Source organism: Ranitomeya imitator, chromosome 3 (assembly GCF_032444005.1).
Source record: "Ranitomeya imitator isolate aRanImi1 chromosome 3, aRanImi1.pri, whole genome shotgun sequence".
Taxonomy (NCBI): Eukaryota; Metazoa; Chordata; class Amphibia; order Anura; family Dendrobatidae; genus Ranitomeya; species Ranitomeya imitator.
In genome coordinates, this window is record NC_091284.1 from 468,831,392 (window position 1) to 468,855,254 (window position 23,863).

At 40.8% G+C, this 23,863-nt stretch overlaps 1 protein-coding gene across 1 annotated transcript in view; it reads right to left on the bottom strand.

Annotated features, from left to right (window-relative positions):
* LOC138670273 (sphingosine-1-phosphate transporter SPNS2) overlaps positions 1-23,863 on the bottom strand; it is a 169,725-nt gene that overhangs the window by 95,344 nt on the left and 50,518 nt on the right. Inside the window, exon 2 of the mRNA XM_069757466.1 lies at positions 3,620-3,685. Coding sequence (XP_069613567.1) covers positions 3,620-3,685 — 66 coding nt within the window. The remainder of the gene's footprint in view (positions 1-3,619; positions 3,686-23,863) is intronic.

Consider the following 23,863-nt stretch of genomic DNA (forward strand, 5'->3'; position numbering starts at 1 on the left):
CTAGCTAGGGCATGCGCTCTCAATATCGGGGGGTGGTCCTGTAATGACATCTGGCGAATCACCATTGGTGGGCGTTCTGTCTATGGCGGTAGTTTTAAAAGAAGAGTGTTCTATCATGGCTTAGTCAGTACACCATATCGGGACACATGATATCCAGGAATTGGGCCTCCTGATGAGCCTAATAAGGTGAAACGCGTTGAGGTGTTAATACCTACAGGGCAGATGGCAGGTGAAAATAAGATGAGTATCAATATTTGTCCATCTGATCTGGTCATTGACCATTTTTTTGCTTCATAGATCAATATAATCTATTTGGGAGCTCTATATGACATTTGGTGATGTTGAGACGTTATAATTTGACTAGCTAAATGAATCAATAATATGGACAAGGGGTGTATGGATTAATGTCTCCAGGATTGACCCTGATATGATAAATTTATCATGATATGATAACGTGTCAGTGATCTACGTTTGTTATAGAGTATCAATAACAGGTTCAGATGGTCGGTGTGTTTAAACCATTTCAATAGCAAACTTGATGTATGTATGATTATTCCATCAACATCGAGTCTTGTATCTGCAAAAGGTTTTTTGTGAATTAACTTTTTCACCAGTTGGGCTACTAGTCTGCCGCATATGTTCAGTATACATGTTTTTAATATGTTGGGGTCTAGGGTGTTCTACAGCATAGGATTGATCTATGTCTATTGTTAGTGGTCCCTCTAGACACTGGGTAGAGGGATCCTCAAGTGGCGGTAGGGTGTACCATGGTCCCCAGGGTTAGCCATCGTGGAGCGGGGGCGCCATAACGCTCCCCCTTAGGGTGCCAACCCCCGCGGTTAGGTAGGTTGAGCTTAGGCAATATACCAGGGACATCTAGATCACCCCAATGTTTTAAAAAGATTTTCTGAGCACTTTTTTTGATTTGTGTCTGTTTTTTGTCACTTTGGTGTGAACCAATTGTGGGTTCTTTTAACTAATAAAGTGGTATTGGAATAGGGTATTTATACTGCCGACCTTCCAAGAAAGATGGACAGTTCTCCAAATTCGGGACTGTACCATGGTATCAGGGACATTTGCTGGTGTCCTGTGGCCCCTTAAATTACTTGATAAATCAAAGTGTCAGACCCTCAATGAGAAATAATTACCTAGCCTAAAGGCAAGTTATTAATATAAAAATCATAGAAAACCCTTTTAAATAGCAGTGTAAACAATTACATAAATTTACTATTCAAAAAAAAAATAAAAAATCAAAAACTTTATCTGCACTTTAATAGCACTAACAGAATGTAACACCAGAGGTGACACATTATCACTATGTTTTGTCTTCAGTAATCCAGCTTTTCAGACAGAATCTCCCGGGAGAGTCACTTAACTAAGGGGCAGCAAAGTTACATATTTCAACACTGACTAAACTGATTTTCCCCAGCTGAAGAATCTGACTGTGATGCAAACCAATAAGGTTGGAAAACCGCTAAAAACCTTACATATTCATTATGTCCCCAGCGATGAAGACTATTTCTGCTGTATACAGTAACATGAATTCCTGCAGCCACAGCCGACCAGATGTGTCGTTTCGGCAATATGGATCCCAGGGGTCTGCAGAGGGTGCAGCAGGTTTAGGCTTTTCATTCTGATTGGACTAAAGCATCTCAAACTAAAGGGAGAAAAATTATTAACCCCACAGCTGCCCCTGCAGAGGTGATCATTACTTAACTTTTCTTGGAGTCTTGGGTGCTGATGATTTTGAGGCCATGACATGAGGCTTGTCATTAGTGTGTTAACTCTCTGCATGCTGCGATTCCACCTCCCCACTACAACTCGTTTTATTACTTGGACTTTAATCATCAGTAAAAGAATATTGAAAGGGAAGGAGTCACCAGAAAATGACCTATTCTATTATTTACTTATGACCGCTGTGTTTGAAACTGTTAAACTGTAAAGTGCTGCGGAATATGTTGGCGCTGTATAAAGATTATTATTATGGAATTTTTATTGTAGGTACACTTCAATTGTGAGAGACAATATTCTAGATACCAGATACACAATATTTTTGTGCTTACAATAGATGAAGTACGTCGAGCATGTGTAATATTTAACTAGTTAAACCTAAGACATTCTACGGAGAAATTCCATGTCAACTGGAGTTTCAGTATATTTGACAGGTCAGTTTGCTATGGTGGCTAGGTTCATAGTCTCTAAATAGGAGCTACAGAATCTATTCAACCAATAACCACACTGGCGCTGCACTTGTATGAATCCAGGAGGAGGAAGGGAAAGAAAATAAAAAGCTAAGAAAAAGCAGCTGGTATTTGGACAGGGGTTGTGCCGACCTCTGCCGATAAAATAAATAACAATAAAAAGACACAAAAAATACCGCGCTATAAACTGCCCCACTGCGGAGGCTACTAATATATATAAATACCCTATTGGCGTGTATAGAAACCAGCTGGCTGCGGACCAAAGATAAAGGTATAGTGCGCGCTCACATTAAGCAACCATTAGTGCCTGGTTTCACAATCTAATCCAGCTTAAACTATGATTACTTTCGCCTACCTTCTTAGGAGTGAAGGATTGTCTGCACACAGGAAACAGGAAGATGGCCGATACTAGTCGGCCACTCGACCTGAAAGTGACGTCACTAGTGCTACGGGAGCATAGAAGGGTCAGAATAAACCAATGCGTTTCGAGGTGGGACGCACCTCTTCGTCAGGGTTACGGACCCCTCCATGTGAAGCCACATATATTGGTGTCGACTGATTACCTCCGCCCCATCACATTAACCAATAGGGTATTTATGCACGCCAATAGGGTATTTATATATATTAGTAGCCTCCGCAGTGGGGCAGTTTATAGCGCGGTATTTTTTGTGTCTTTTTAGGAGCTACAGAATCATTAAATAACAGACACCTTGTTAATTTAGACATAAAAACACTCGATAAGGCTGAAGAATATAATTTTATATATAATCTAGTGAGCGAGATCGATAAATACATTATTGTAAATGTGTTATACAAATTGCTAAAATAGCACCCATAAAATTGTATGGGCTAATACTGTACCTACATCTGTCTTAGGTTTTAAATTGAGACACAGGAAAGTAATAGGGCCTGCTCTTTTATATGCCATATTTAAAAGAACAGAAGCACTATACAGCAGCACTTGGCATATATGCTTAAAGAGAACCTGCCAGGTCCCCCATGCCCTCCCACCCAGCAGCATTCACCTATGTGTGAGTAAACTCCCTGCCTGACCGGCCCTGTATAACGTTATTTAGTTAAATACCTGAAAAAAAAGTATTTATAATTTCCCATTTGCTATGCTAATGAGGGCTTTGACTAGTCGATGGGGCATTAGTTGCCCCGTACTAGTCAGCCCTCTTTCCACGTTATCACGCCCCTGTGTGTGTGATAACATAATTTACACAAGACTGCCTCATTGCCGCTCATGCAAATCTAGCGCTTGTGCGCCGCTCATTTTGGCAGTGTCTCTGTAGCCGGGTGTACGCTTCCCGTCTTGAGAGGCAAACTGCGCATGACCAGAAGCCGAGCCCCAAAACTGCACAACCTAAGCGTTGTTCATAACCCTATATACAAGTACACTGAAAATAGAAACTTACCAGTTTGCAGTAAGCCAGCACCACTGTCCTTGACTCCAAAGTGTTGCTGAATGTCCAGGAGAACCCCTGTTAATAGATAATAAACAATATGGGGGATTTGTAATATTCTGAAGAAGCAATTCTTTTAAATATATTTGTAGAAATTAGAATCCAGCATTCACGCAGCAAAATTTAAACCCTTCCATAGTTTTAAAACTAAAAATGTAGAGGCTAATCAAAAAAAAGTCAGCCCAATAAGCAAAGACATTCTTAAAAGGAAATTCTACATGCTCAATATGGAAGACAATGTAAAAAGTAGTACAAAGCTAAGAAATAGAAAGCTTATAATTACAGAGAGCACATTCCTGCCATCATCCAGTGGCCCATTTCCCCAGGACATGTGCACGCTTGGTTTAGAAATGGGTTGATATATCGGTTATTCAAGTGCAACAAAAATGGGAATACGATTTTGCTATTCTCAGTAAGTGGTTTTGTATCCTCAGCTTACCTTGTTGCTTTCTACTTTGCCTTTGTTATGCAGCTAGTACATTAAGCAGACCATATGCTGTAAGACTGCATTGACTAATGAAAGCAAGAGCTTCACTCAGATTGTCTTGGGAAAAGAGGATATTTCTGATTGTCATTACCAAATTACAGCCATCTATAATACCACATAGGGAAACTCTCGCTAAAACCTATATGGAAGATATTTTCTCATGAAACCAACATTTTCCTGGAAATGGTGCACCTTCTGCTTAAGAAAGATAGAACAAATTACACTATCACTAGGAACATTTTTTGGATTGAGCCCTTCCTGTGATATGTATCATATCTGACAGCTGCCCAGTTTGCTCATCATTAGGACTACATGAAGGAAAACCTGATAAGAAAAAATTGGTGCAGCATACTGTTCATTCAACTTGCTTCGTTGATGGAACATCCTTCACAGTTAACTTTGGCAAGTAACGATAGGTTAACAGAAGATCAGAGCACCCATGTTTTACCTCTAAAATAGTGGTCTTTAACTTAATTCTCATAGATCTTTTGCATGTGTCTTTTAGGTTGTTAACATACCGTAATAATGTTGTAACTATAGGTGATATGAAGAATATAGAAAGTACTCTAACATCAAGTAGGAAAATCTTTCAGCCGTGATTTGAATTACAATTATGAACTTTATTCCAAAAAGATGAAAAAAAGAGGACATCCTCAAACATCAAAATGCCATTGATAGAAGGTGAACAGGGAGCTGCAGATGTGACCGTTGAAGATTGCACTGAGGTTGTGGAAATCACTCCAGACGATGCCCATCCAGCTGGTGAAGACAGCCACAGTAGAGGAAACTAATGATTTAATCCAGCACACCCATTCTAGACACTTTATTAAAACTAAAACATATTACAAGAAATCTGACGTGTTTCTCGTGCAAAAGTCATGCCCTTAGTCATGGGATGTGGCATACTATGACTAAGGATGCAACTTTTGCACCAAAAACGTGGTGGCTTCTTTTTATATGTTTTCGTTTTAATAAAGTATCTACATATTTTACCAGAATGGGTGTGCCGGATTAAATCCTTAATTTCCTCTATTAAAATGCAATTTATGACTTCCCTACACGTTTCAGACTGTGACGTAGTCATTCATAGAAGGTACCATACTACTAAGAGTATCCATTTAAAATATCTTGACTAAAAAATAAAATAGTGAAATGCATAATCCAAATTTCCTACACCAGTCTTCATAATTTGTCTTGTGCTGCACTTCTTCTCTGGAATGCGATACCCTGGACCAGTGGTCCCCAACTCCAGGCCTCGAGGGCCGCCAACAGTGCAGGTTTTCAGGATTTCCTTAGTATTGCACAGGGGTTGGAATCATCACCTGTGCAGATGATCACATTACCACCGATGCAATACTAAAAAAATCCTGAAAACCTGCACTGTTGGCGGCCCTCGAGGCCTGGAGTTGGGGACCCCTGCCCTGGACCATCAGCTTTAGGGCTCATTTCCACTTGTGAGAAAAACGGACGAGTGCAATCCGATAAAAAAATCGGATTGCACTCGGACCAATGTTAATCAATAGGTGACATTCCATTTGCGATTTTTTTTCTCAGCCGAAATCGGACTGAGAAAAATCTGTGTCGGCTGAGAAAAAAAATCGCAGCATGCTGCGATTTGCTGCAAGTCTCGGACGAGACTCGCCAATGCAAGTCAATGGGTGCGAGAAAAAAAAAACACATGGAATACGGACCATCCGTATTCCATCCGTTTTTTACGGATACCTTACCATTCTGTGGCACAGAACACTGTAAATAGTCCTGTAAATGACTGTATAAAAATATTTGCAGAGAAAAAAAAAGGATTGCATACGGATGTCATACGGATGTAAAAACGGATGATGCGATTAAAAATCGCATTACACTCGCATGACACTTGCATGACAATCGCACACATTACATCAGTTTTTTCGGTCCGTAAATCGGACCGTTTTTTTCTCACACAAGTGGAAAGGGGCCCTTACTTCCAGTATTCAGTACTGAAAACCCCATCTTTATAGACCGGCCTTGCACATTCCTTAATCTGACGCCTTTTCTGACACAACCCTGTATAAATGGGAAATGGAGGAGGGAGCAATTACATTTGTTTCTTTCATCATGTAATCGCAAAGTGATATAAAAAGCATTTATCACAAATGGAGATTAAAAAAAAACCAGTAAGGGTATGTGCACACGGCAGGATTTCTTGCAGAAATTTTCCTGACAAAAAACGAACATTTCTGCCAGAAATCCGCATGCATTTTTACCGCGATTTTGACGCGTTTTTTATGCGTTTTTGGTGCGTTTTTTTCCAAATGCATAGAATTGTAGGAAAAACGCAGAAAATCCACAAAAATAATGAACATGCTCATTTTTTTACCGCGATGCATTTTTTTCGCGGAAAAAAACGCATCCATGTGCACAAAACATGCAGAATGCATTCTAAATCATAGAATGCTTAAGTATGCGTTTTTAATGAGTTTTTATAGCGTTTTTAGTGCGAAAAAAACGCCGAAAAACCTGAACGTGTGCACATGGCCTAAGTTACGAGTTGTCGTCATGTACTAAGATTTCCTAGGATCTTAACCGTCATTGAATTTTTGCATCGACAACACAATTGTTATTGAGAGCATTTCACCTAAAGTATATGTAATGAAAGCAATTGAGATCCTATCTAAATACCGATGGCACAACTTGGGAGTTGGAGGTTTACGCATCAACGTATTTGTAAGCAGATTGCAACTTCGTAATCATATATTTCAAAACCAGCTTTTTAAGAAGCAATTGTAACCTGTTGTTAAAAGTCCTGAATACAATTTTTACCAACAAAAGTGGATGATTATAGGACTGATTTTAAGAGCACATAAATAGATATCCGGCAGTAAGGAGGGGTTAATGCAGAGAACACAGGTCATCAGTTCACATACTGAGATCTGCTTTTATCCCCATTGTTTTATTTCCTAAAAGTATATTTGTCTGAGACTAGGCTCCACCTTCCCACCACCGAACAAAATGCATTTTTCATATAAATTCCCATAGGGTGTCCAGGTGTTCCTACGAAAGGAAGAGGCTTTATATCCAAGATGAAAGCATGATGAAACTGATACTAGCTCCTTTTCTCTGTATTCTTCCCATAGAGACAAGCGACGAAGCTGCTGCAATAGTCATCCCGCTGTCATTTCTCTTTCCTCCTTGGATCCTGACATCGTCTGAATGCTAATTTCTCACTCCTATGTGGCCCGTTTTACTCTTTTCTCGCTTTTTTACAGCTTGTGACTCATATTAAACCAGTTTAGTCTCTAAAGGAAAATAAGATTTTAGCTTTGCGTGATAGTATCTCACAGTCTCTCCATCTGAAGAAGTAAAATTATATATGTCATTTTGACAAACCCAATGATCGGGACAACAGAATGCTATTTTTATGTCACAACAGGCAAGAAGTTCTAAACACTCAAAGACTTCACTTCATGCTCCTTCCTTATTATTATGTCAACATGCCATAAATAATACCAATATTTCACCACCATTACAGCCTCAGGATGACAGTCAATGGCATCACTTAGTGATCTGAGGTCAACCCTATTGATTTACATCATCCCACAAGTGCTTCTGGGGCAGGGCATGGACCACGGCGGCCCTCAACCTCGGGTCTCAAGGGACTATACAATGTTCCTGGTACCAGTTATCGGCTGGTATTTAAAATGACGTTTTAGAACTATAGACAGGTCATGAATTTTTATCGTCGAAAATTGTGAATAACTAATGCATGATATATTAGTAAGAGTACTCTGGCTTCTCCACCCTCTCGGTCTATTATGCAGATCTACATTTACTCCCGAATATATATTATATATTTTGTGCTCTATTTATTCACTTGTATGAAAGTTGTAAGAAGTTCCAAGGAAATAATATGATTTATTGGTCACTTTAATCTAATCACATTCCTACAGATTAAGAAAGCTCCATTACTAAAATGCAATTATTTCCTCCTGTCACGGTAAAAACCAGAATGACTGAGTTTGCAGAAACTTCTCAGACTAATTAGAAGTGGCACTTAGCAGATATTTAAATAAGACTTGGGTGTAAAGCACAGGACAAAATATAATAGCACGCCCTTCTAGGAGGAAACTTTTCTAAAGCACATTGGCCCCACATTCAATGTCACCGACCGTACATATACATTTCAAGCCACACCTCAGCATTATATGATGCTTGTTACACAGTTAGTCATTGGTTATACTACAGAGGCTTTTATAGGGTATTACATAAGCGTTCTCACATAGTTTACATGTCACTTATAAATATAAACCCTGCCTCATCTCCATGACCTAATTAAGATAAATTGGTAAGAGTCCAAAAGTTTCATTCATTCATTTATTCCAGAACGTAATTTTACTGTTGAGGATGAAAGTTAAGAAAACGTCCCTCAAGAGACCCCAATGTCCTCATCGTAAGCTAGATTTTATTCTATTATATGGCTATGGCTGTAAACAATTGTATAAAAATAATATATACGCACCCATAGAAGGCATTACAAAAAAGATATTGTGTCCACCACCATTTTAATGGCATAAGTACTGTGTAGACATTTTGGAGGGCATATTTAATAGTCAAACTTTAAAACTTAACATTTGGGTTGTACCTTTATTGTGAGCCATTGAGTAACAGCAAGTGACAAAACAGTCTACCAGTCCCGATACTGGCATATGACCTGTTCCAAACAGTTTTCCATAGCTCCAGGTCTTGTTCAGGTCTCTGTTCACTGTTCCCAAACATCAAATTGATCACCAAAAATAAGGTGTCTATAATATAAAGATGAGGTAAGGGCTGAATTCTGATATCATCCTTATTGTCTATCCTTTAGTAGTGAAATAGTATTGTATTGAATAGTTACTATCGCTAAAGTCCTAGGAGTACTAAATGCCACCTTAGATATCACCAACTTTTGCGCATTAGTTAGCATCTAGCCTTCTAGAAATGGAATCCCTGGTGCCGTACAAACTCCCTATAATTTATAGCCTTGTTACAAAGCAGGTAAACCTAGATGATGATGGCTTGTTCTGTGCTACTAGAATGAACTCCCAGATTAGCTCCATTTCATGAACTTTGAATGAAGATGAAGACACCCTGATCATCCTATGATAATTGGTGAGTGTGTCACTGTAATAGCCTTCATAAATAATAGTCACCAGAATAGCCCAGCCATGGATTTGTCATTTGGCAGTTCTGGAAATACAGCTCTGTGGAATACATTATTAATTGTATCCGGGAGTGGTTATAATTACACATGATGCAGACTGTTAACATTTCTCAAGATGTATTCATTACACAGTGGTAGATCTACTTTGCTATGTATAAACACATTTACTTTTCAGAATAAAAACACTATCTGAATTAAGTCCATTGAACCAGACTATGCTGGAGGCCTTCACTTTCTATCATGACACTACAGAACCATGTACCATTTCCTCCTGACACTTGTAGCTTCATTGTGTAGGGTTGTCTTTCCAATGCTGCTGTAGTTTACTGTGTTTCATCAGAGGACACCAGACATCTTATCAAATGACCAGGGTGGAGAACATTGCTGAATATCTTCAGATACGTAGCATTGAAGTGGAATTCTAGATCGGAGTTTCCATTAAAAACTCAAAGAAAGAACATAAGGTTTATTGCAGATAAAGCCCAAAAAGCATATCTCTATGGAGGGAATACTACAGTGGCCATAAACGAGTGGCAAAACTGTTGAAAAGGTCACATTCAGCATAAATCATTTGCAGCCAAATATTGAAAAGGTGTCCTTCTTATTCACGCACTTTATGGCTTTGAACACCAGACTGAGCCTTTCTCAAGCGTGAAATAGGCTCTAATTGGACCTGAAACCTTGCATGCAGCACATGTGAACAAAATGGACAATTTTCAATATCCCCAAAAAAAAAAAAAAAAGTGGGACCATATGACTTTAATCCTTGTGGCTTGTACCTCCTGTGTGTATATATATATATATATATATATATATATATATATATATATATATATATATATATATATATATATATATATATATATATATATATATATATATACCATAGTGATGCTTTTGCTTCTTTTTTGTGGTTATGAAATGCTTTCTCCTGTGTAATGCTTTTGGATGGTTTTGTACAGATGTATCAAACAAATGGTCTCTTGGAATGATTTAAGCAAATCTAAAAGTTTACAGTACATTACTCATCTCCGGTATAGAAGAACTCAACTGAACACCTACAGTAAAAAGGTGGGTCTCCCTTACACGCATCTTCTGCATGAATGGTACAGTTAATGCAATAAATTGTCTCGGTAAACCGCAGTTCTACTTAATACTTTAAGACACCCTTTAAAGCACCACTCCAGCTTTGCAATATTAAAAAAAAAACACTGGAGTGGTGCCAGTAATTCAAGTTCCCCGCCCCTTGTACTATACTTACAAGCCGCCGTCTTCATCTTTTATTGGCCCCCAGCAGTTTGTGATCTGCTGGATCCCTCCAGTGTTTGCTGGGCAATAGGCAGGTCACAACTCAATGTAATTCTATTTGAGACAGAACGAGGCTCTCCAGACTTACACCGAGAGCTTGTGACCTCGGATTTCCGGTCAGTCAGAAGTTGCAGTCACGAGATGGTGGAGCTGGATCGGTGCGGCGCCAGGAACAGCTGAAGACGGTGGCTTGTAAGCATAAGACTAGGGTCAGGGAACTTAGATTGGCAGCATCACTCTAGTGCTTAAATAGGAAAAAGGGCACTGAAGTAGTGCTTTAAACGTCACAAGAATAGAATGATATACGTTATATACAACTTTTTTTGTGCGTTGAGTCCGCCATTTCCGACCTTGCATGCGCGGCCGAAACTCGGCCCCCTCCTCCCCAGAACTCACAATGGGCAGCGGATGCGCTGTAAAACTGCATACGCTGCCCACGTTGTGCTACATTAACACACTGTCCGTCGGTACGTCGAGCCGACTGTTTGAGACAGCCCGCACCGACAGATTAGTGTGAAAGTAGCCTAACTAAAGAATTTATGCAGAATTATTCTGCTACTAATGCCTGTTCATAAGTGCATCATTCTATCAAAAGTCTCCATGGCAAATTTCATGGCTTGATAAAATTGATGCTAATCGCAGTGCTATTTTTTTGTGTCAAAATGACGGAGACCTCAACAGAACCAATGGGCCCCATAATTAATCAATGTAGTCTTGGTGGGGTGGAAGTGAGTGCCACCAGCATGATGGATCTGCACTCATTAAAAAGATGATTGGCCAAAATATTGTTATAAAAAGGAATCTGCAACAGTTTTTTGCCTCCTAATCTGAGGACAGTATAAAGCAGAATCAGAGACCCTGATTGCAGAGATTTGTCACTTACTGGGCTGCTTGATGTAGTTTTGAAAAAAATGTATGCCTTAGTGTTATAAATAGAGCTGTGAATTATATCAGAGAATAAGGTCATTTGACGCTGTCAGCCCCCATGTGAACAGGTAATTGAAACTAGCTATCCCCAGGGAGATCAACCACTGCAAGTATATAGATTAATTAGCACATAGCTATCAAATCTAGATAACCAAATGGCGGAGCATGTGTTTTCCATCTGCCTTTTTTCTAGCACCTAGGTGCTAAACCAAAAGATGAGAAAAGGGCCTCAAAACCTCCAAGACCTCTGTAGGGAGCCCTAATGCTCTAATGAAAAACAATACTTTAATGTAATCGTAATAACATAAGCTTGACACAACCCATGGGTATATCCATGAACAGGCAATATTTTGGAATCTGATAAAATAAAAAATAAAATAAAAATTAAAAAAAATCGCAAGCGAGTTGGTAGCCGGAAACCTAAACGATCGCTATGTCTCCTCAAATTAGGACTATATCATATTTATGTTTGTTATGCGTTGAATGTCTTAAGTATTTGCTGTAAGATGACGGCCAGCTCTCCTAGGAGTCCCCCAGCCAGTGACGTGCTGTTAATAGAGGCACACAACGCTGCTGCTATTGAGCCCGTGAGTCAGGGGTCCCGACGGCAGCGCCCACTCCCCCCCCGCATTCAACTATATCAGAATCATAGATGCCGATGTAGTTGAAAGCAATGATGGAGGAGAGAGCGTCAGGTGACGCTCTCACCAATCATTCCCGTCTGCCTCTGACGGGTGCTGTGCAGGGTAGTGGAGCTGCTGAGCGGGCTGGAGAGACAGGAACAGCGGGGGAATGTGGAGAGTAAGTATTGGAATATGTTATATTCTAAAATGCAATAACGGGCGATCAAAAGATCGTATCTACACCAAAATGGTATCAATAAAAACGTCGGCTTAAAGCACAAAAATTAAGACCTCACTCGGAAAATGGAACTTTTTTTTAAATTTTATTAAAAAGAACCTAGACATGTTTTGTCTCTATGAACTTGTTATGACCTGGGGAATCAAAATGACATGGCAGTTTTAGCATTTGGTGAACATGCCAAAAAAAACAAAACTGTGGAACAATGTCGTCTTTCAAAAGTGCAACTTGTCCCACAAAAAAAAAAAAACAAAAAAAAAAAAAAACAAGCCCTCTCATGGCCATATTGACAAAAAAAAAAAAAGGTTATGGCTCTGGGAAGAAGGGAAACAAAAAACGAAATGCAAAAACTGAAATACCTCCAGTCATGAAGGGGTTAAGCAAAAAAAAAATATAAAAATCAAAGTTATTTCAACGCTGGGGAAATGCAACTCCATGTACCGTCTATTTTTGCGGTTATTCATTTCTGTGTGTCTAACTGTGCTCACAACAATTTAATGTACGGTATATACGGTAAGCAGAATAATCTAAACTTCAGCAACTTTTATAATACCGCACTATAGTGAATGAATCTTGTAGTAAGAATGAGTGGGTGTAAAAGGAAAGTGCTGTAACAATCAGAAAGGTTAGAGGACAAGTCTTTTTTTCCGCACTGGTGGCAGTAACACTGCAGGTGCTGTATGCAGCCTTATATTTCCAATGTAATTTTAGTAACCGCAATGGCGACTTCATCCTACCAGCTTCCTAGTGTTGTGACCACACCACACCACAAGCTTTCCTCTACTTATGCCCAAGGCTTTTTCAAATGCAGCTGGGAATTGATAAACTGAATTTAGTAAAGATTGTTCCAAAATGAACTCCGTGACCGCAGACAAAACCAACTACGGTAACTGCACAAACAAGAAGCTAAAATGGAATTGTGGAACATAGTCATTATCCAATGAAATCGATAACTATTTATACAGGGCATTAAAAGGAGAATGTAAAAATGTGTGCAATACTATAGTAACATACCTCAAAGTGATCAATGTAAAGTGATATCTGGAAAATTCATAGAAGACTGAATTGAAATAAAAAAAATAAAAAAATAAAATAAATAGTAATTAGGCATTAATCTTTTGCATTGAACCAATTTGCTGGTTTGGGAAAAAAAAGAAAAGGGATTCGGTACTATATATCAATATGTAATTCACTGGTATGACTGAAGCTTAGTACACCCTGCATCCTCACAGCCCTATCTTTAGCATTTAAGCCAGAAAAATACTCCTACATTAGACGTATCTTTAGGGTTCCATTCACCTGCGTCTCCGGCAGGGTGCTATTCCATCCTCTAATGACTAGTTGTTAACCTTCAGAGATGTTCAGGTTCCCTACGGACCCACATAATTTATTACATTGATTTGGGATGCAAATATACCAATTCTAATAATATCATGTTGAGTGCTGCTACATGCCAATTTATTGGTTCTGAAGATTTGGGACAGTTATGTGCAGATTCCAACAAAAAATTATATTTACCCATAAATTCACCTTTTCAGTATAACAACAAAAATGGAAAACTTGAGTGTAAATGTAATAAAAATTACTACACAAGATCTTGGTACTGTATCTGTAATGCCAACAGCTAGTAGGGTGGCCGCCCGCGATGCATCAATACTCAAGACACGCATTCTTATCTTTATACATCTAACACAATTTCCTTTAATCTCCTTTCATTAGATTGACAAATTTGGCAGGAAAAAGGCCCATAAAGATGGGACGCCCATGACCACTGCGTTATTTCAGATCTCCTAATCCTGATCTTGTGCCGTTATCCACAGCGCATCTCCTCCCATAAACATGTATGCTTATTTCTTCAAGTCTATTGATCGACAACGAAAACTCGTGGCACACAGGCTTCATGAATTATTCATCTGGTGAATAAATCAGGGGACGCCACTTAAGGAGAGCTCCGTTTGGTTCATTGCAGGGTCTCAGGAGAGCCCAGCACTGCAGCTGAGCCTGGAGAATCTCCTGTGTTCAGTATCTACAAGGTTGTGGAGCGCACACCGTCCGCAAGGTACTCAAGCGACATCCTGCCTCCTCCGGGTGCAGAAATGTGCCAAGCATATAGATGATAAACCAACATTGTGCAGAAATTCAGTGCTGGGCATGAGTCTGCAGTGTGCGCGGATTATTAATTATGCAGGGGGTGTATAGTAATGGATTTAATTCACCATACAAGGCCACAAACAATAGGGAGAAAACATTTTCTCTCATCTAGTAAGTTGCTACTTAAAAGCCTAAAGCCGTGTACACACATGTTCGTCTTCTGCCTACATGTAACATTAGTCATGCATCTCTGGTGAGCATTACTACAAGAATATGAAAGGGCTTCACACACAGGAGAGTGATGGGTTGAATGTTATTGCTCTTGGCATATAAAATTCAGTTCAGAAAAGGCTTGTTTCACTGTAGCCTTCACCTGTAGGTGTGTAGTAATACACACCTTACCGATATTGACACCTACTAGAGATAAGAAAAAAAGATTTGCAGGACCCTGATCCCACAGTCATATTGGTAGTCTCTGGACTAGATCGTGGTGATCGTTCTTCTAACTGCCAGCATATGCCACATCTCAAGACCACAGCTCGGCGATCCTCCTCCTACCTGATGGCACCCTCCATTTTGCTGAACACAGCCTAGCAATCCTCATCCTGCCTGCAACATCCATGTCGCTGGACCAGTACCTGGTGATCCTCCTTCCACCTACCGGCATCCCCAGCGCCTTTTCTGGTTAGCAGGCCCAGCACAATTAAATTCTAGCACATACAGTGCAAGTTCATACCTGTCATGCAATTTATGCGATTTTGGATTTAACTAAAACATCTGTATCATTTAAGGAGAAAAAAAAGAAAAAAGGTACAATCTGCCTACTCTCATTCCCTACTGCTTCCATGATTGGCCTGAACTGACAGACTGCCTTGCTGTTAAAAGGGTCGGCCACTTTCTCGCATTATTGCAGCTTTCCTCAAAAACAGATTGGCACTTCTGTCCATAAAATGGCTGCTGGTGGAGGACCATGTGACCAGATCATCAGACTCCTCCAATGGCAGAGCATTACTCTTCTGCTCACCGGGCCCCAGAGGCAAAATTCAGCAGGTTCAGTAACTGAACGTGCGTCCGAGTATGCACGCTCAGTTAAAATCTATATTGTCTTGTGGGAAAGCTTCCCACAGGGCAACAGTTAACAGCCACCAGCAAATTACAGGCCAGCAACTGACACCAGCATGCACATCCCCGGCGTATGACATCACTGCCATATGCTGGCACATCCGCGCCACAGATATATCAGGAGAGAATGCCGCTGAACCTTGGCCAAGTAAAGAAAAACATTTTGTTTTGGAAAGCCAAACTATTGGGGCAAGACGGAGACACGCACGGGCCCAAAAACTGAGTACATATGGAAGCAAGATGTGAGACATTATTACTGTAAAGGCTAATTAAGGGATATTATTACTGTTATGATGCATTTTATTTTTGAGGACACTTTTCAGAGTGGGGGAGAATGGGTCCACTTACTGTGCAGGGTGACATTGTCGCTTTTTTTCTTCATCTGACAGTGTAGAAGTTGGGGGAAAATGGGGAATATGCTCTAGGTAACTTATTTTCTGCAGAAAAGTTCTGGCTGAAAGTAATGGCAGTCTGTGCTGGATGAAAAGCAAAGATGAAGAACTTCAACTAGAGATGTCACTGGTAAGTCAGTGTGTTACTTGTATAGTATACTATATACTATGTACATAGCTCCAGTGTATAATTTCACTGGTGATCACGGCATTACTTGTACACTGATTATACACAGGAGCTCTGTATATAGTGTGAGTGTATATTATGTCACTGGTTAACACTGTATTACCTGTACACTAAATGCTATATACAGAGCTCCTGGGTGCATTACCGGTGATCACTGCATTACCTGTGCACTGCCACTATGTACAGAACTCCTGTGTATGGTGGCACTTATGGTAATATTAGTATTGTGTTTTTTTGTGAATGATCAGTATTGTTGTAGTATTCGGTCATTATGTGATGGTAATATGTAGTCTGGTCATGGTCTGGCACTATTTGTCTCTTGTGTGTGGTATTATTGTTAATTTTAAAACAACTGTATTAAAACAATTCTCATTCTTTAAGGGAATGAATTGTTCATTCCCTTAAAGAAAAATAAAATCAAAATATAAATAAAAAAAAAGAGTGCAGGATATTTTAACAAAGAGGTTTAATAGGTCAGAGTAGAATAGGGCCCTGCCAAAAGAGTCTACCTTGTCGTGGTGGCGGCTTAAAAAATATTTTGGCCAAAACAAAAGCTGCTGGCTATGTATATGATATGGCGTAAGATAGGAACTGTTAATGTGTGATTGGTGAGTACGTGGTGCAGAAATGGGAGTTTTTCCAAGAGACGGCGGTAGGACTATGGAAGGTTCGAGGGGTTGACGCCGAGTTGGGATGGAGCTTGGGCAGGGTCTCTTGGGGGGAGGGGAATGGGGGGGTTGAATTTTGCCAGTATGGGGCCCTGAAAATCCTGGTGACAGCCCTGTCTTCAACACCACTTTGCAGTCTTAAGCTGGTCAGCTATCACCCCCCACTCATTGTTCATGAATGGTGCATACATCCTGAGGAGAGAAGAGGGACAAATGCCACAGCCCTCTCCTTAGGATACTGGGTTGGGATATATCAACTGATCTAACTACTGTCAAGAAAAACAACATCCAGTGTCTGACACCTACTTCATAGGCGTAAATTATAATTAGCATGGGAGGGTTAACATTAGGAATGCAGCACCAGCTGTTAGGCTGATAAAATGATCTCAGCTGGTACTAAGGATTCTACAAACTCTGTAAAATGTGATGTTTCTTGACGTGTTTAAGTTGGACAAGTTTTTTTTTTTTTTTTAAAGGTTTTCCCTGTTGAGCAGTTTAATAGCACATAATGGCCTAATTAATAACTAAAATTAGTATTGAAAATGAGATCTTCAGTTCCGCGACCCTAGAGTGATGTAAGGAGCAGCTTAAATATAGAGGAATATGCATCACAACTAGTGTTGAGTGGTACCTTCCGATATCGGGAAATATCGGATCGAACAGATACCCCAAAAATATCGGGTATCGCTGATTCCGATACCGGAAACCAATATGGGTCAATGGGACACAAATATCGGAATGAAAATAAACCCTTTCTTTCCTTGCACATCCAGTTCGGGAGGGGGGAAGAGTTTGGGCGGTGCGTGGTCGGAGACTGTGCGTGTGTGTGTGCGGGCGATGTCTGTGCGGGCCTCTCGGTGGTATGTGCGGGCCTGCCGGACCTGCCGGAACTCTCGGGGGTCTGTGCGTGCCTGCCGGGGCCTGTAATGGCCTCTTGGGGGTTTGTGCAGGCCTGCTGGGCCTCTCGGGGGTCTGTGCGGGCCAATACAGGCCTCTCGGGGGTCTGTGCGGGCCTCTCGGGGGTATTTGTATCTGTGTGTAGGCATCTGTGTGCTACAATGGCAGTGATTGACACATTAGCCAATGATGGGACAGTAGTAGTCCCATCATCCGGCTAATGTGTTGAATGTAAAAAAAAACACAAACATACATACATACATACTACATACATATAGACATACAGTACATATAACAGATTACATACTCACCATCACTTGCCACTTTGATCCCCGAAGCCAGTGTCATCTGTAAAAAATATTAAAATAACAAACAACCAATATACTCCCTGATCCGCAGAAATCCACGAGTGTCTCACGACGATCTCCCGTGGAGAACAGCAGCATCAGCTGATGCGACCGCTTTCTAGGGGCTATAGGAATACAATGATGGGAGGGAGGTATCCTTCCGCAATGTATTCCTCTGCCACTTTAAAAAAATTAGTCCCTAGTCTCACTTTTGGCATTGCTGTGTGAGAAAGTTCCCACGCAGCTTTTGCCATAAAGTGAGACCAGTGAACTATAGTAACGTCTCAGTGATGCACTGCAGGAGCCATTGTCTCCTGTCAGTGTGTCACTGAGGGTCCTATAGAGCAGTGACATCACCCGTTATTAATTGGACTACGGCGGACAGGTAGTATACGGTTTATTATTTTACGTTTTTTGCAGGCGCTGAAGTATGGCAAGTATGATGAAATTAAGAATTTTAAAATACTTTTTTCTGGCTCTGTCTTTATTTTTTTTTTCCAACTCTTTCACTACTGTAGGATTAATAATGGATAGGCGTCTTATTGACGCCTCTCCATTATTGACCCGGCTTAATGTCACCTTACAATAGCAAGGTGACATTAACTCCTTATTACCCCATATCCCACTGCTACACGGGAGTGGGAAGAGAGGGGCTAAGTGCCGGGATTGGCGCATCTTACAGATGCGCCATTTCTGGGGCGGCTGCGGACTGGCATTTGTAGCCGGGGAGGGGGGCCAATATCCATGGCCCCTCTGTAGGCTATGAATATCAGCCCGCAGCTGTCTGCGTAGCCTTTCTGGCTATAAAATATAGGTGGACCTTACGTCATTTTTTTGGGGGTCCCCCTATTTTAAATAGCCAGTAAAGGCTACGCAGACAGCTGCGGGCTGATATTCATAGCCTGGGAGGGGCCATGGGTATTACCCCCTTCCCAGGATACAAATATTGGCCCTCAGCCATCGGCTTTCCCCCTCTGGCGCAGAAAACTGCGCGGGAGCCCACATCGCTTTTTTTCCCGTTTTTTTATCTTCATTTATCAACATCGGCCTATCTATGGATATATCCATCTATAGATATATCTATAGATACATAGATGTTTCTATCCATATATCTATCTGGCTAATTTCACACATCAGGTTTTTGCCGTCAGGCTCAATCCGGTGAGTTTTGGAAAAAAAAAAAAAAAAATCCATTTTTTTTCTGCTGGATCTGTTTTTTTCTCATAGAGTTGTATTAGCGCCGGATTGCGTCTGATGGCCACACGTTTCATCCGTTTGTTTTTTGCCGGATCCGTCAAAAAATCTGTTTCCGCCGGACGGAAAACACATACTGAGGAACGGTTTTTCTGTCTGGCGAAAAACGTATGAAACTGAGATGTGAAATTATGAATCCAACCTCCGAATCCGCTTTTTCATGCATGTTTCCATTCAAATCATGCGCATTTTCCGTTTATTTATTTCCAAAAACTGCATCAAAACCGCAAAAAAAACTGCACCGAAAACTGCACCAAAACTGCACCAAAACTGCTTCAAAAACTGCATCAGGGTATGTGCACACGTAGAATGGTCTATAATGGGGACAGGTGTGTAGGGTATATATAAGATTCAAGACACACAATTGTTAGCAAGGGCCCCTGAGGAAGCCCACGCGAAACGTGCGTTGGGGCAGTGTTATTCAACCAACTGCACAGACTTATTTGGGTGAGATATTATTGCTTTATTTGATGTATATTGTGTACAGATCTGGATATCCACTTTTGGGCCATAATTGTGGGGTTTTATGAGGATTTGATTGGTCCTAAACCTATCCATTATTTGATGACAATGCTGCAATACATGGAACACTTTTATCCCCTGGTCCTGTCTACAGGTCCTTCTCAAAAAATTAGCATATAGTGTTAAATTTCATTATTTACCATAATGTAATGATTACAATTAAACTTTCATATATTATAGATTCATTATCCACCAACTGAAATTTGTCAGGTCTTTTATTGTTTTAATACTGATGATTTTGGCATACAACTCCTGATAACCCAAAAAACCTGTCTCAATAAATTAGCATATTTCACCCATCCAATCAAATAAAAGTGTTTTTTAATAACAAACAAAAAAACCATCAAATAATAATGTTCAGTTATGCACTCAATACTTGGTCGGGAATCCTTTGGCAGAAATGACTGCTTCAATGCGGCGTGGCATGGAGGCAATCAGCCTGTGACACTGCTGAGATGTTATGGAGGCCCAGGATGCTTCAATAGCGGCCTTAAGCTCATCCAGAGTGTTGGGTCTTGCGTCTCTCAACTTTCTCTTCACAATATCCCACAGATTCTCTATGGGGTTCAGGTCAGAAGAGTTGGCAGGCCAATTGAGCACAGTAATACCATGGTCAGTAAACCATTTACCAGTGGTTTTGGCACTGTGAGCAGGTGCCAGGTCGTGCTGAAAAATGAAATCTTCATCTCCATAAAGCATTTCAGCCGATGGAAGCATGAAGTGCTCCAAAATCTCCTGATAGCTAGCTGCATTGACCCTGCCCTTGATGAAACACAGTGGACCAACACCAGCAGCTGACATGGCACCCCACACCATCACTGACTGTGGGTACTTGACACTGGACTTCAGGCATTTTGGCATTTCCTTCTCCCCAGTCTTCCTCCAGACTCTGGCACCTTGATTTCCGAATGACATGCAAAATTTGCTTTCATCAGAAAAAAGTACTTGGGACCACTTAGCAACAGTCCAGTGCTGCTTCTCTGTAGCCCAAGTCAGGCGCCTCTGCCGCTGTTTATGGTTCAAAAGTGGCTTTACCTGGGGAATGCGGCACCTGTAGCCCATTTCCTGCACACGCCTGTGCACGGTGGCTCTGGATGTTTCCACACCAGACTCAGTCCACTGCTTCCTCAGGTTCCCCAAGGTCTGGAATCGGTCCTTCTCCACAATCTTCCTCAGGGTCCGGTCTCCTCTTCTCGTTGTACTGCGTTTTCTGCCACATTGTTTCCTTCCAACAGACTTACCATTGAGGTGCCTTGATACAGCACTCTGGGAACAGCCTATTTGTTGAGAAATTTCTTTCTGGGTCTTACCCTCTTGCTTGAGGGTGTCAATGATGGCCTTCTTGACATCTGTCAGGTCGCTAGTCTTACCCATGATGGGGGTTTTGAGTAATGAACCAGGCAGGGAGTTTATAAAAGCCTCAGGTATCTTTTGCATGTGTTTAGAGTTAATTAGTTGATTCAGAAGATTAGGGTAATAGGTCGTTTAGAGAACCTTTTCTTGATATGCTAATTTATTGAGACAGGTTTTTTGGGTTATCAGGAGTTGTATGCCAAAATCATCAGTATTAAAACAATAAAAGACCTGACAAATTTCAGTTGGTGGATAATGAATCTATAATATATGAAAGTTTAATTGTAATCATTACATTATGGTAAATAATGAAATTTAACACTATATCCTAATTTTTTGAGAAGGACCTGTATGTATATATGCAATTGTGTTGAATCTTTCTGTCTGTGTCCTTCACTATTGAATCTATTTGTCTATGGAATTCTTTTAATATTATTGTGTATTTGGTGTGATACCTTTTATATTTATTACTAACTAGATGTTAGCCCGATTCTAACGCATCGGGTATTCTAGAATATGTATGTAGTTTATTTATGAAGATTTTAGAATACATTGAATACACAGGATTCGGCCGGCTGCAACCAATTAGCGAAGCGTGGTTCAAATCCTGAGCCAATTCGCGGCCGGACTGTGCCTGACGCTGATTATTCGCGGCCGGCCACGTAGTATATAGCACAGCCACGTAGTATATGACAGCCCACGTAGTATATAGCACAGCCACGTAGTATATAGCACAGCCACGTAGTATATTGCACATCCCACGTAGTATATTGCACAGCCCACGTAGTATATTGCACAGCCCACGTAGTATTGGCAGCATCAATAGTAAAAAGTTGGTCACACAGGGTTAATATCAGTGTTAATGGAGTGCGTTACACCGTGGCATAACGCGGTCCATTAGCGCTGTCATTAACCCTGTGTGAGCCCTGACTGGAGGTGAGGACGGAGCGGGCATGGACTGCGCGGGAGTAAGGAGCGGCCATTTTGCCGCCGGACTGTGCCCGTTGCTGATTGGTCGCGGCTGTTTTGCCGCGACCAATCAGCGACTTGGGATTTCTGTTACAGACAGAAAGAAAGATGGAAGTGACCCTTAGACAATTATATAGTAGATAAATATTTGACCTAATTTTATGGGTAGTTTGGTACTCCTTTTTCTTTTCTTTATAATCTTATTATGGAGTATGTTTTATGCCTGTTTTTAGCAGTGCTGGTTTTTATTAACCTTTCTGGGTATTTTTATTTACATGTAGTATGTATGTTGCATGTATGTAGTATGTATGTATGTTGCATGTATGTATGTTGTAAGTAGTATGTATGTTTGTGGTTTTTTTTTTTTTTTTACATTTAACACATTAGCCGGATGATGGGACTACTACTGCCCCATCATTGGCTAGTGTGTCAATCACTGTCATTGCAGCAGGCATAGCCCGATGGGACGTGTAGTCCCATCGGACGATGCCTGCACACACACAACCCCCGTCAGGCCCGCACAGACCCCCGGCAGGCCCGCACAGACCCGCCGCAGTCACGCACAGACCCCTCTTGCACACACAAACACGCAATCTCCGCCCACGCACCGCCCACACTCCATTACAGCGCATCATGACATTTCAGCAGCCAATCACAGCCATGCCATTAGTTAACATGGCTAACATGCCTAACAGGATGTGCCCACACTTCTTAGGATCCTCAGCTGGCTCATTGCATCATGGGAACTTCCGATTCCAGTATTCGATATTGTAAAAATATCGGAACTCAGTATCGGAACTCCGATACAGCGAATATCGTCCGATACCCGATATTTGCAGTATCGGAATGCTCAACACTAAAGATACAAACGAGAACTTATTAGTTTTAGGATTCCCTATATATTGTCCCTTCCCTTGGGAACCTGCAGTTGCACCTCCCTCTTCCTTGCCCCTTTCTATGTACGGTGGCATCTGTGGTTTTTGAATAATAAGCAGTTGACATGCAGGAGAAAATGAACAGCAGTCTGCTGGCGACAAAATAAGGTATACCACTCATTCATATAGTCACATATTATAACAATAGGAACATTTTATATGCCAAGGAACACAACATATGAAGGGGATTCTAAGAGTCCCCCTTGTCGGAACGCATCTGCATCCATATATATGGTAAATAAAGAAATTCAGATTCCTAAAAATGTGAGAACTACAAACAAACAAACAAAAAATCTAAGGCACTGTCGGACTGGGGTGCCAAGGGCCTACCAGTAGCCAACTCCAGGGCCCCACTTTTCAGCCATCCTCAATTACAAATGTATATTCGGTGGGGGAAATAAGTATTTGATCCCTTGCTGATTTTGTAAGTTTGCCCACTGACAAAGACATGAACAGTCTATAATTTTAAGGGTAGGTTAATTAAACTTTGGGAGATAGAATATCAACAATAAAATCCAGAAAATCACATTGTATAAATTCTATAAATATTTGCATTTTGCAGTGAGAAATAAGTATTTGATCCCCTACCAACTATTAAGAGTTCTGGCTCCTACGGACCAGTTAGATGCTCCTAATCAACTTGTTACCTGCATTAAAAACAGCTGTCTTACATAGTCACCTTTAGGCTGTGTGCACACGC